The sequence below is a fragment of the Oreochromis aureus genome, linkage group 4, assembly GCF_013358895.1.
Source record: "Oreochromis aureus strain Israel breed Guangdong linkage group 4, ZZ_aureus, whole genome shotgun sequence".
Lineage (NCBI taxonomy): Eukaryota > Metazoa > Chordata > Actinopteri > Cichliformes > Cichlidae > Oreochromis > Oreochromis aureus.
The window spans coordinates 28,310,364-28,323,812 of record NC_052945.1 but is presented as its reverse complement, the minus strand read 5'-3'; the positions used below and the strand labels follow the sequence as shown (position 1 = coordinate 28,323,812).

Sequence of the window (13,449 nt, the reverse complement as noted above, 5' to 3'; positions counted from 1 at the left end):
TTGGCAATACTGGCACTGAATTTACTTGGTATCAGATTGATACCAAAATTTGCAGTATCACACAGCACTACTTAAGATTGTGCTGGGGTTTCACTCTGACATTAAAAGTTTGGGCTTCTTGGAGACTTATATTTGGATCTAAATGCTTTTGGCCAACACATATATATATAAAAAAATACTTCATAAGGTAGTAGGTCCAACTCCAGCAACTCCAGTGCAACTGTATTAATCTTATAACGTCATTGGGGTGATTTTCTGTTTCAATTTGTTTTGACTTTAGAAGTGCATCACGTTCATAATATTTTATTTGTATATAGAATTTTAAATGGCCACAAATCAAGCTGTATACAGGGCTCTCTTAGGTCATCCATGTGTGGGGAAAGTGGGAGGGGGCAGCTACACAATCATAAGCCTTCTTATGAAGGCGAAGTTGGGTGCAGTGGGAGGGGAGCGCGCAGTGCTGCAACTGGACGGCGCAGCGGCTCGCATTGTCCCGGCCATGACGAGATGCTGCTTGTGACAGCGGTGTCGGGGTGATAATGAACGTCTTCAGTAAGTGTTGGGATGGACGAGGGAGGTTTTCAGTCAGAGCGCGGTGGAATAACAGTGTGCTGTTGTGTTTCTTGGCTCCTCCGCGATGGTGGCACCCCCGTGCGCTTTCCCCTCTGCTATCCGGACAAGGGACGCTGGCAGAGGAGTGACAGACCGGCATCGGAATTCCTACAATTATCAGTCTCAGAATAGCTCGGCACGGGAGTAGAGGTACTGTCATGGAGAAACAAAGCAGAGCCAACAAGGAGGAAATGCTGACATCGAAGGAGGAGAAGCGCAAAGAGAAGAAGCCGAAATCTGGGAAGCTTTTCCGCAAGAAATCGTTAAAGTCTGTGGGGAGTTTTATGAACAGAATTATCAAAACTTTGGGCACTTTCACCCACTTTGGAGACGCTGACGCGCAGGACGCGGAGGATGATGATGGAGGGTTTCGGAATGGCGCACCTTGCACCCTCAGCGCCAGCTCAGGAATAATCAGAGAGGATGTACAAGTAGTTCGGGATCGGGTGGTGAAAAACACTTCGAGCACGTCGTCTTCTCTGTGCACCGGCAGAGAGAAACTACTTTACCAATACGGAGACAAAATCCCAGGTGTGCTGGGGCTGAAAAACCACGGCAACACCTGTTTCATGAACGCCGTGGTCCAGTGTTTGAGCAACACCGATCTGCTCGCCGAGTACCTGGGACTGGAGAGATACAAGATGGACATGAGCCAAACCAGAATGAACGGGGTAGTGAAAAGCGACGAGACGAGGCTGGTCAGGGGAGAAGTCACGGAGCACTTGGCGTCACTTGTCAGAGCCCTGTGGACTCTGGAGTACACCCCTCAGCTGTCTGTGGATTTCAAGGTACCCCCCACCTCCCGTGTACCCCGAATTTAGTCTGCAGGTGCTTGTGAGTTCTCTAACGTGAAAGGCACACATAGGCACAAAATGACAGGTACTGGAAACAGTATTAAAAAGTGCACTGTAGCACCAGTTAGTTACTGCATTATTAGCTCCTTGGTAAGTACGGGTGTTCTGTTTAGACACACATAATCACATGTTATTCAGACAGTATGCCTTTAACACCACTATGATTATTCTCAGTGTCCTGTTCAGATGATTATCATTTTATATAATAGCACAGCACTGATTCCTCTGCCACGGTCAACAACAAGGGTGCAGTGCTTTGCCCTGACACTCCAGGGTTTCCCTGACAGGTGATAATGACACTGGTGCTCAGAGTTACAGCAGTCTGGGGGCACAAGGTGAGCAGGTGGCTGGCTCTCATGCTGTTGCTGGGTTTGCACATGAAGACTTGATGGATACTACCAACTAAAGCTTTAAAAAGGTTCACTCTGCTCGCATCATTTTATGAGCACTGGGTTAGAAGGGGTTAGGGGGAAATCATTTAGTTTTACCTGACTTGGTCACCTCTATATTACAGTATTTATTTATAGTAGGTGAAAAAGTTGTGATGCAAAGCTAGCACCAGAAAGACTCACACTTAAGAGACTTTCTTCCTTGAGGATCAGGGACAGTGAGCACTATCAGGAGACCCTCAGGCTTTTCCTACTCTACCCACGCTGAAGATAGGAGGGGAAATGCAACTGTACTTTATCTGCCTGAAGCTCTTCTTTGCTCTGGATTTTTCTGAGCCTTAGCTCAATGCAAGAAGTAGATAATATTGGAGCGGCGAACAAAGAGACTCACAGTGGATCTATTCTTGGAAATGCTAATTACTCTGTGAGGATGACTGCTGGAAGATCTTGACCCCTGCAGCACAGACACGTGCATGATTTTTTGTCACACTTCATTGTGGTTACAGAGAAGCTGAAGGTTTACCTGAAAGCCAGATAGCCAGATTATTGCAGCGTATAAGTGGAGTGTTGATCATCACGGAGGCTATTTTTTTTGTCTTGACTCTTCTGCTGTCCCATCTGTGCTCTCCGAAAAAGTCTCCCATCAAACATAATTCATGCTGCCAATAATTTTTCGGTCCCACACTTTCATTTCCTTCTGATCTCGGGAGACCCTGATATCACATTTTATTACTAAAACAATAAGAGGAGAGCAGGGAAACATCTTGCCAAGATTAAAAGAAAAAAAACCGCTAAACCCTCTTCTTTATATGTGATGAGATGTTTCCTGCTATAAACACACACACACACACACACACACACACTGGATTTCTTGGCTGTGGTTTGTGACCATAGGAGGTCCAGAGTTCGTGCTGTCTGGGCTTTCTGAAATTGCCTGTTGAGTAATACCACAGCTGCCTGAAGGGAGGCATTATAAAATGATCAGATAGCTCTGAGGCCTGTTTCTAAGAGGCTAAATTAGCTCCCAGTTGCAGGAACTCCAGACAGCACAAACCAATAATAAACAATTCTCCACAAAGGACTACGCTTTGCTTTAATAGCTCTATTAATCAGTTGGTTTTTTTAAAGTTGATTTTTTAAAGTTGCTGGTCTCTGAAAGTTGTGTCCTTTGTCAGAGGACGACTAACCATACTACCCATCTTCATATCAAATGGACTTTTATAAGAAAAGAAAAGGCTTGGAAAGGGTTCTCATTTTGAAAATGACCCTAGGTAGAATTTACAGTGCTGCACTTTATATTTTAAGTAATGATGCTGTTCGTGTTGTAAATGTCGAATCATCCTGGTTTGATCAGCAGATCTTTATGGTTAATGACTCAGCAGAGGTCTGTTCCAGTCCTGCTGTGGAGGAAAAACAAGCTCTGTGCTACATTCCAGTACCACCTGGCTTATAGGACAATACAGGTGTAGAAGGCAGGAGGCAGCTTTTATAAGCAATTGCAAAAAAAAAAAAAAAAAAAGATTAAGTACCTCTGGGTTGCTTTGTGATAACGCCAGCACTGCCAGTGTGTCCAGAGCTTCGGCTCTCACTGACGTGTCTCTCACATTGCGGCTGAGGTGCCGAGTTTCTTCAACCTGTGAGCAGATGTGTTGTTTTGATCTGTTCATCGTCGCCCCCCCAACGGGGTGGTGTGTTTGCACAGAGGGGCCTAGATAGGAACGGAGCCTGAAACTCAAACAATTACTCAACAGCCAGTTTACTGGTTTCCATAACATGAGAGCCCTGAGAAAGAAGGGAGTTTGGGAGTTAGGGTGAGCAGGCGCTGGACGGGAATCCTCCTCGCGGCGTGTATTGATAGGCTGGTTTGGGAAGCATATGCTGTGGTGAAAGTGGCTCTTTGTCACAGGTATGTGTGAGTAATTACCAGCTCCATGTTAAGGTTTGCACAATTATCTACGCTGCAGGGTGCAGAACATGACTCACAAAGAGATCTACATTAGACTGCAGTGATAGTGATAATGGTCATAGTGTTGTGAGGTTGTTGTTATTTTAACTGAATCAAAAATACACAAAAAATATTTTAATAAGTCATTTGATTACATTTAAGTTTTCCATGTAACTTTGTTACATAAGTACAAAATGTTTCTCTCTCTCTCTCTCTCTCTCTCTCTCTCTCTCTCTATCAATCTATCTATATCTATCTATCTATATATATATATATATATATATATATATATATATATATATATATATATATATATATATATATATATATATATATATATATATATATATATATATATATATATATATATATATATATATATATATATATATAGTTTATACCAAGCATATTTTTAATTGGTTAATGATTAATTATATGAATAAATACACCTTTGATTTTATATATTTCTGTTGCATATTATTGAAAATTATTGCTTCATAAATATTTGGAGGGCAAAAAACTATGGTTGAAACATTGGTTGAATGTTTAAATAGCTAAGTGTAAATGGATGAAATATAAAGCTGAACCAAAAAAAAAGTAAATAGTTAAGTGATGATGGATGAACTGCATAAATATTTAACATTGTCTAAATACAGTGGCTAGTTGTCATTATATCAGAGACACCAAAACAACAAAAAACAAAAACATGGCCTTTTCCACAGCCTTAATTATATCACTGACACAATTGCCACCTTCAGAGGGCTGATGGTAATTACTGTTATTACTTTGCCGTAATGACTAGCTGCACAAAAGCTTTAGGTTAGCGCAGGTCATGGTTCACAGTTAATGTCAAAGCATTTCTTCAAAACGAGCCTGAATGCCTCAGGCTTGTTCCCCAGCTGTAAACGACTGCTGTACTAGACTGACTTTCCCCTGATTGGTCTCATTCAGAAATATCTGTAATGTAAGGTATGATACTGCGATCCTAGGCTGGGCTGTTGGACAGAATGTAAAGTGTGTTTAGATCTTACAAGACACGTGTTTGAGACTGCAGAGGGTTTATTTTAAACACTGCTACATGCCTAAGACTTTTCATAGTAAGAGGTACACCATCTATACTGGTAAAAATAAGCCATCACTGCCAGCGTCACTTTACCCATTACCCAGTGTTCATGGTCTGACTCTGCAAATAGCTCTGATTAGAAGTCCTACCATAATAAAATATGTAGCTTCTGCACAATCTCATATTATGTTGATAGATCGTGCAGCAGCATCATAAATGCTACTTCAGGACCAACAAATCACATTTTTTTAGGCTATAGCTTTGTAGCTCTGATAAAAAAAAAGACCACACTTGGAAGAAATTTGCCTTCAGGACTTCCTGTTTTGCACAATTAACAGTGTGAAAGGTCTAATTAAAAAAAAAGTCACGATCGTTCCCTAAACCAAAATAAACCCCAACTGGCAATTGGTTTTGGGGTTCCTTTTTGTAGAATAAGACCACTAAGTCCAAAAATTATAATGTACTTAATGACAGTCCTGGAAGGGAATTAGTGTGATCCTCCAGTGGCAACATGAACATGGTGATATCACATACACAGTAGCTTCCAGGTCTTCAATTCAATTCAATTCAATTCAATTCAATTCAATTCACTTCACTTCACTTCACTTCACTTCACTTCACTTCAATTCAATTCAATTCAATTCAATTCAATTCAATTCAGCTTTATTTACATAGCATCAATTCACAACAGCAGTCGCCTCAAGGCTCCTTGTATTGTAGGGTAGAGACCCTACAACCACACAGAGAAATCCCCCTGTGAGCAAGCACTTGGTGACAGTGGGAAGGAAAAACTCCCTTTTCTTCCAGGAAGGAATGTCCGAAAGAACCAGGCTCAGGGGGCGGCAGCCATCTGTCGTGACCGGTTGGGGGTGAGATGAGGAAGACAAGACAAGCGACATAGTGTGGAAGAGAGCCAGAGATTAATAACAAGTAATAATTTCAGTGTGGTGTATGAACACATAGTGAGTGAGGCCTGCAATATTTCCAAAAACATACATAATTTCATATATATTTTCCTTAGATTATTAAAGTATTCTGAGTCTGTTCAGATGCTTCAGTTTTACTGTTTTATGACCTCACAAAACACTTGGCTCATGATTTGGGAGATTAATTTTAAAAGCTAAAAACTCTCAATAACGTTCTGACAGCATAGGCTTTGAAGCGAGTTGACACTGTTGTGTCAGCTGACGAGGACGCCTCCTAAATGAGGAGAGATTTAATGTCTCTGCTGACCTTGAGAACGCCTCGGTGTCCCCCCAGAAGAGGCTGAGGAGGTGGCCTGAGATGGGTCTTGGCTACTCTACTTCAGACTGCTGGTCCTGTGATCCAGACTCGGATGTGGGATAGCAAATGGAATAACAGTGGATGGATTGATATTATATATTTTTAGATTATATATAATCTATAAAGCTAATGTTATCTGAGCATTTTCACAGAAGGAGCTCAGGTGAACCAAAAACTGTTGAAAGTGTCAGTGTCCTCAAAGGGTTAACATAATGGAAATGTTGGTCAACAGAGGCATGGATTTCCAGTTGTTTCAGCTAAAAATAGCAGCTCTGTATTCATTAACTGTGATGTCTCTTCTGACTGCTGTATCTTGTAGCTATTGCGGTGACAAAACTCGTCACTTTTTGGCTTCCTCGAGATGCACGAGGCAAGGGAAACTTCACTTTCATGACAAGATCAGAAGACAAGATTAGAGAACCTTATTGCTCAGCCGAGTCTATGCCAGCATTTTTTATGTTTATGAATTTTTATGTTCACTTTTTGCTCCTGTCCACATTTCAGTAATTACTTTGAAGAAGCAGTCCCAGCTCCACATCTTTCCCTCTATCCTCCTATCAAACAGCTGCACACAGTCAGGCTGGACAGCTGCCCAGCACAACTGCACCTTTTATATTGCGAGCTGAAGCAAAATTCATTTATTTGCTTTTGCACAAGGACACTTCAGTGCTGGTTTAGCTGTTTTTTGTTTTGTTTTTTTAAATTCAGTATATCTACCCATTTATTAAAGAACTGAAATGGTAGCTCTCGACTCCCAATCCTCCAGCTTAGGCAGACACCCTACATCACGTTGGGGTGTAATAGCTTTAAGAGGCATATCACATATTAGTGTCAGTCTTTTGTTCCCTCTGCAATAATCTCTCATCACAGCCTCTGCTTCTCCGGGCTGCCAGCTGCAGTTCACGAAGCAAATTCTTCCCCTAACTGAGTTGTGTGCAATTCACACGTGAAGTGACATTAAACTGTACTTGAGTCGATGCAGTCTTCAACCTGCTTTTAAGCTAAATGTTATTCGCACCTCTTGTTTGATATGAAAATCTTGAAATTTTAGTTAAATTAGACAACAAGGTGGGTAGAGGATACATGCAGATTGGCTAAACTTTTACTAGAAAGCATGTTTTTTTTTAAGTATTACACAAAAGGCAGATTTTGCACATTCTTAAGTCAAAGCGTGGGCTGGGCAGAGACGAGGGAAGCGTGAAGTGTGTTAGTGCAAATTTGCAATTCTGGGATTCCTCTGATCAGCGTTCTGTGGAGAAGCCCAGGGTACATCTGCCCATTCAGGAGGCTCAGCTATACCAGCGAACACACTGGGGCTGTTAAAACCAGTAAACAAGCAGTCCAAGAGATTCGCATATTGTGGGAGTAACTTGTGTAGAAAGGATATCTTAACAAGGCACTTTTTTGGGTTCTCCTGACACTGCTTTAAATCTAACAGGCTGTCAAATTATAAAACTCAAATAACAACCAAAACAGAATGGGGGAGTATGTGAATGGAATAGATATTATTTTAATGAAGGTTTCTCGCTGAAGTCGATCCATCCGTAGAAAAAAATAAATAAAATAAGGGACTTAAATTGTGTCTGCTTTCTTTTCTCCAGGCTACAGTGTCCAAGTATGGATCACAGTTTCGTGGTAATTCCCAGCACGATGCCCTGGAATTTCTCTTATGGCTTCTGGATCGCGTCCACGAAGACGTCATTCTGGCCTCCCACAATAACAACAACAAGACCAAAGCTCCTGGAAAGGTAGGACTCAAGCAGTTAGCATGTATGCAGTTTACATAGATACTCTAATACATATGTACTCTTGGAAATGATCTTCATAAAGTCATAAAAGAGTATAATGAGCCATGTGAAATACGTCACATCTGGATCACATTCTCAGCTCTACAGACACATCAGTAATAATTTAATATAAATGATCTACTTGCTTAACTAATGCAGAAGTAATACATGACTAAACATGTGATTTAATGAATAATCTGTTCCTCCTCCTTTGGCTTGATATATGATACGAGTATTGTTATTTCATGAGCTTAAATAATATTTAAGGAGTCATGATTTTGTGTTAATCAAACTTAACGCACAGTTATATAATTAGCGTTATGAATCAGTGTGTATGTAGTGTAAGTTGCCTAAACGCTCCACTGTACATTTGGTCTTTGTTTATGCATCTATAGTATTCATGGCCTGCAGCAGTGTAGCTAATGAGAGAGCTAGCATCCATCATTCAGATCTCATGTGCTTCTCTTCCCCCCAGTGGCTCATATCTCCAAGTTTGTGTTGTTTATTATCAAGCCAGTGAGTCTAGCCTCACTGATAACGTCCTGATTGGCTTTGATAATTCCACAGATAACATCGCCATAGTCACATCTTCAGAGGTTAGCTTCAAAATTTGTCTTGCAAAGCAGCTTTTCATATCACCAGATGTAATGTGGCAGTCTGCACTTTGCAATATTGCCCTGCGTCTAATGCATTGCCTGTGGACAAAGGGAATACAAGTATGGCAATTTGGTGTTTGATTTGTTCTCAGCATGTCTTCTCCTGAAGGCACGCCTGCAGGCACGATGCATCCAGATACCCCTTGAAGAGAACTTTGAACTGCTCTGCCGTGAGACATTAAAGCAGAATTTTCATGCATTATTAAAAATATGTTTTTACTTCTGAAATAGACATACCTCTTTATTTGAAGTGTTATTGGGCTGATAACCAATTTATGAGAAGTGCTGTTGGTGAGTCATTGCAAATAAATCCACTCAATTCACTTCATCATCATGTGATTGTGAGATAGGGATAAAGAAGCCTGACACTCCCAAGGTTATATGTTAATTAGCTTTAGATATGAAATATACCTTTTTCTATGAGTTTCGTATAATTGAGTTATAATACATAAATGAACGGTAGTTATATAGTTTCTTTCTACTCAATTTGAGCACTCAAAGCACTTTGTATTGCAAGTCTCATTCACCCAGTCACACAGAGACACATTCAAATAGCACTTTTATCTGGGCTTAAGTGCTTTTTTATCTTTGATCACTCACACGTCAAAGATACTTTGACTGTAGATTTGAAATTGGTCATCTACTAATTTCCGATTCATAGATGACCCACACTGCCACCTGAGTCACAGCTGGCCCGTGTTGGGGAGTAAGTCACTATTTGTAACACAGCGAAACAGCCCAAAATATGTAATCATAATCAAAGTTTTTCTGGAAAAAAAGTGGTTTAAGTTAGTTACAAATGCAAATGTTAGAGATTATAGTCCAAATGTATTCTCTGTAAAAAGATTTTGAAGAATATGACTTTTGGTCTTTGCTTTTTTTTTGGTATGAACACGTCATCTGGACAAATTTCACCATTAGTACTACATTTGCTAACGAGTAGCTGTCTCTACCTCTAGTCAACTTTCACTTATTTTGGATCATCAGGTTAAATTTTGAGTGTTGTTTTTGAATGGTTTTCTTGTTTGAGTTTAACCTCCTAGGACCTGGTGTCCACATATGGGGACATCACATTTTGGGTTGTCTAGACCACAATAATAAATTTTGCTCTTTCAGTTGCTTTCAAATGAGCCATATTGCTCTAAGGGGCACAACTGTTGTTTCTCATTTTGTTTTTGTACTCAGGAAAAATGCTGTTGTGTTCAGACACCAAATAAAGAGTTTTGCACATCATTACTCAGTTGTAACTTTATAGTGTTCTATCGAACACTATAAAGCCCAAATAGCAAAGAGAAATTAAAAATGCATGCCATGAAAAAGTTCGGGCCTTAGGAGGTTAAACAGCCTTTTAACAACAAACAGCTGTCCAAGCAGTGGCAAAGAACATGTTTCAGTACAGGAAATGCATCAATATTGAAAGCTGAAAATGGCTCGTGTGTACAATTTAAAAGACTTTTACATAAAAGTGCAGTCAAGATCAGAATCCAGTTTAAAACCAAGTAGCAACCTTCGAATTCAAATGCCCTCTTTAGACTGGCTTCAAATTTTACAGCAGTAATAATCACAGTTACAGTTTGGTCTCTTTATGTCTAATCTCTTTGCAACTAGATTTGTCTTTTGTATGTTTTCTAGACAAATAATCAAAGAATATTCAAAGGTAACAACTTACAGTGCTTTGATGAAGTAATCACCAAAGTCATATCATTGATTTTTAACAGGGTAACTAGCATCTGTAGCCTATTATATTTCAAAGTGGCCTTCCAAGTACTTATTGGGATGTCTTTTGTTCTCAGAAAGGAGAAAAGTCCTTGTTTTCAGAAGGTGCACTGTCAGCATGTCATTAAAAGGCTAAAGCCACACTGTAAAGTATAGCATTTCTCCTGTCTTCTCTCTAGTGTAGCTGTGAGAATTTGGAGCACTGTTCACTTTGCCCTTTTGTGTGACCAGCTCGATGTATCACTTAAATTATTTTTTCTTCTATTTGTTTACATCACACAAAGACCCATCTGATGTCTCTTAACTGAAGCTTACCTCCTGCTGTAATCTCAGCTGGTTCCTCAGCTCAGGGTTATAGTGAAAGATGGGGTGAGGCTTTAGGCCAAAGGAGGGGGGGTCTGGACTGTATTTTTGAGTAAACTTGGGTGTGCAAGGGACATGAGAGGATCTTAGGACTGGAGAGCTGCTGATAAGGTATGTCACGCGCCTGCAGCACCCCCCGGGAACATTTTGTCACACGTTGCTGAGCACTGCTGGTGTGGTGTGTAGGATATAAAGGTTTAAAAAAGCATGTTGACTTTTTCCTTGATCCTGATATATGATGGTGTCAGCATCAGGATTCATTTGATCACAGGAGCTGGATGTTTACAGGGGTGTTCCTGCTCAACATGTACCTTTACATCCAGTTAGAGAAAAATTGCAACAGCATGTGAAGCTCATTTGTTTTTTCTTCATCCTTAAGTTCCTTTAATACTGTAACCAAAATGTTTTACCTTGTTGAATACAACAAATATCTGACTCTAAAATACCCTAATCAACTTTTTTTGATCAAGTGTCAACAAATCTTTTCTTAACATTTTGTCTGTTAAAATGACAAAGAAATAAGCAAATCATTAACAGTTGATATTATTACTTCTAGCAGCTTTGGCGATCCTGTAACTTTTAATATAATTATAAGTCATTTGGTGCTTCCAAAACTAATTTTCATCAACACTTGTGTTGCCTCTGTTTGGCCTCTGTACACCATTACAGTGGATTTTATATCAAACAATGCAGATGTGATTGAACTGCAGACTTTAAGCTTTAATTCTAGGGGATTAACAACAGGTTAGGAATTAGTGCCATTTTTAAACAGTCTCCCATTTCCAGAGCCTCAAAATTAATTGGAAAACTGACTAACAACCCATTTCATGGCCAGGTGGTGGTGATGCTTATTCCCTCATTATTTCATGGCAAAAGAACCTGAAGTTTGTTCAAAGTGTTGAATATGTGTTTTATAGATTTTCAGTGTCATTTTAAACCTGAGACCCAAAGAGATAAAGAGTTAAAAAGAATGAATGCATCGATCAGCTCAACAACACCAAAGTGCCTGAAAGACCACTGAGGACAACTAAATTGCATAATGCCAGAATTATCTCCATGGTTCAGAAAAACAACTTTATAACATTGAACTAAGTCAGGAAAACTTTAAAAGATGTGGGTCTATCATTAATAGGGGCTACAGTCTATAAGAGACAGAGGGTTTACGACAAGGTGCAAACTGCTGGTTGCACTCGAGAACAGAAAGGTCAGATTACACACAAAAGAGCCTGCATTGTTTTGTAAAACAAACAAAACTATTTGAACAGATGAAACCAAGATTAACTTATTAACTTATACCAGAATGGGAAGAGAAAAGTGCGGACAATGGAGAAACAACACATGGTGGGTAAAACACCACATCAACTGTGAAACATGGGGGAGGCAGTGTTATGGCACGAGCATGTGTGGCTGCCAGTGGAACCTGGTCTTAGTCTTTATTGATGATGTAACGGCTGAATGAATTGTGACGTGTACGGGGCTGTACTCTCGGCTCAGATGAGCCAAATGCTGCAAAGCTGATCAGACAGCTCTTCACGGTGCAAAGCGATGATGACCCAAAGCAAACTTCAGAAGCAACTCAAGAGCTTTTCAGTTACTGAAGACAAAACAGAAGTCATAGAGACCCACAAATAAACAGCAAATGAAGGTGGCTGCATCTCAGGGGAGGAGACATAGCAGCTAATGATGTCCATGGTGTCATGAGCTGACTGTGCGCAGCAGGCAGGATAGGACAGCTTAGGATAGGACACAGCTTTATTGCTGGTGTGCATGTGATACAAAATTAAACTAAACTAAACTGCTAATCCGGAACCTAAACATACGGAGAAACACACGAGGAAATACACAGCCATGAATGAGGGAGAACACGACACTGGCCTGAGGGAAATAGAAGCTTAAATACCGAGGGAATGACGAGAGAACAGAAAACACATGGGAGACACAGCTGAGACGAATTAGACACAGCGAGGCCAGGGAAGCAAAACTAAACACACTGAACAAGGGACGCAAGACTTTCACAATAAAACAGGAAACAAGGGAACACAAGACTGTCAAACGAGTTTGACACAGGAGTGGAGGAAAGGCAGACCGGGCGGGGAGCGAGGGAACATGAGAGACAGAGTGAGAGAGAGAGAGGAGACGAGAGAGAGACATGACAGGCTGGGAATCCATGGAATGACACACAAGGAAGGGAACATGGGCATAGAAGAGGGAAACAAGACACAGGGACTGGGTCAAAAGGACCCAGAACCATGACACATGGGTTCTAGAAATCAGGAAGTTATTGACTGCAAAGGATTTTTTTAATCCAAGTATTAAAAGCAATATGCATTTAAAATTATGTTAGTTTTTCCCAGTTAACTATAGATATCTCTGTTGCTTTCAAAAGCAAAATTAAAAAATAAAACATCTCTGCTAAGAGACGTCAGACTCTGGAACAAGCTCTTCTGACATGTTTTTATCAGTAATTATTTGAGAGCTGTATAGTGCTGTAGTAGTATATGCAGCATATGAATTTATATGTTTGGAGGTGAAGGAGAAAAATAGAGAGGCAGTAATCAGCACTATGGCCTCTGCGCTGAGGTGAAAACCTCTTGAGAGTTGTTTGTTCAGGCCTTCCGCTATCAGGCTTTTTGCAGAAATCAAGGTTGTCATGGATTTCAGTTTTACTGGTAAGAAAACATGTGGTCAGAAGCTTAGTATCACATAACGAAAGGGATATTCTAGTTATTCTATTTCCCATGAATCAGTCTACTCGTTGCCTTATCTTGTCTTTTGTCCTT

At 40.3% G+C, this 13,449-nt stretch overlaps 1 protein-coding gene across 1 annotated transcript in view; it reads left to right on the top strand.

Annotated features, from left to right (window-relative positions):
- The first annotated feature begins 429 nt into the window (after positions 1–429).
- Positions 430–13,449, top strand: part of usp43b (ubiquitin specific peptidase 43b) — an 86,459-nt gene continuing 73,439 nt past the window's right edge. The window contains exons 1-2 of the mRNA XM_039611242.1: positions 430–1,400; positions 7,749–7,895. Coding sequence (XP_039467176.1) covers positions 771–1,400; positions 7,749–7,895 — 777 coding nt within the window. The 5' untranslated portion in view covers positions 430–770. The remainder of the gene's footprint in view (positions 1,401–7,748; positions 7,896–13,449) is intronic.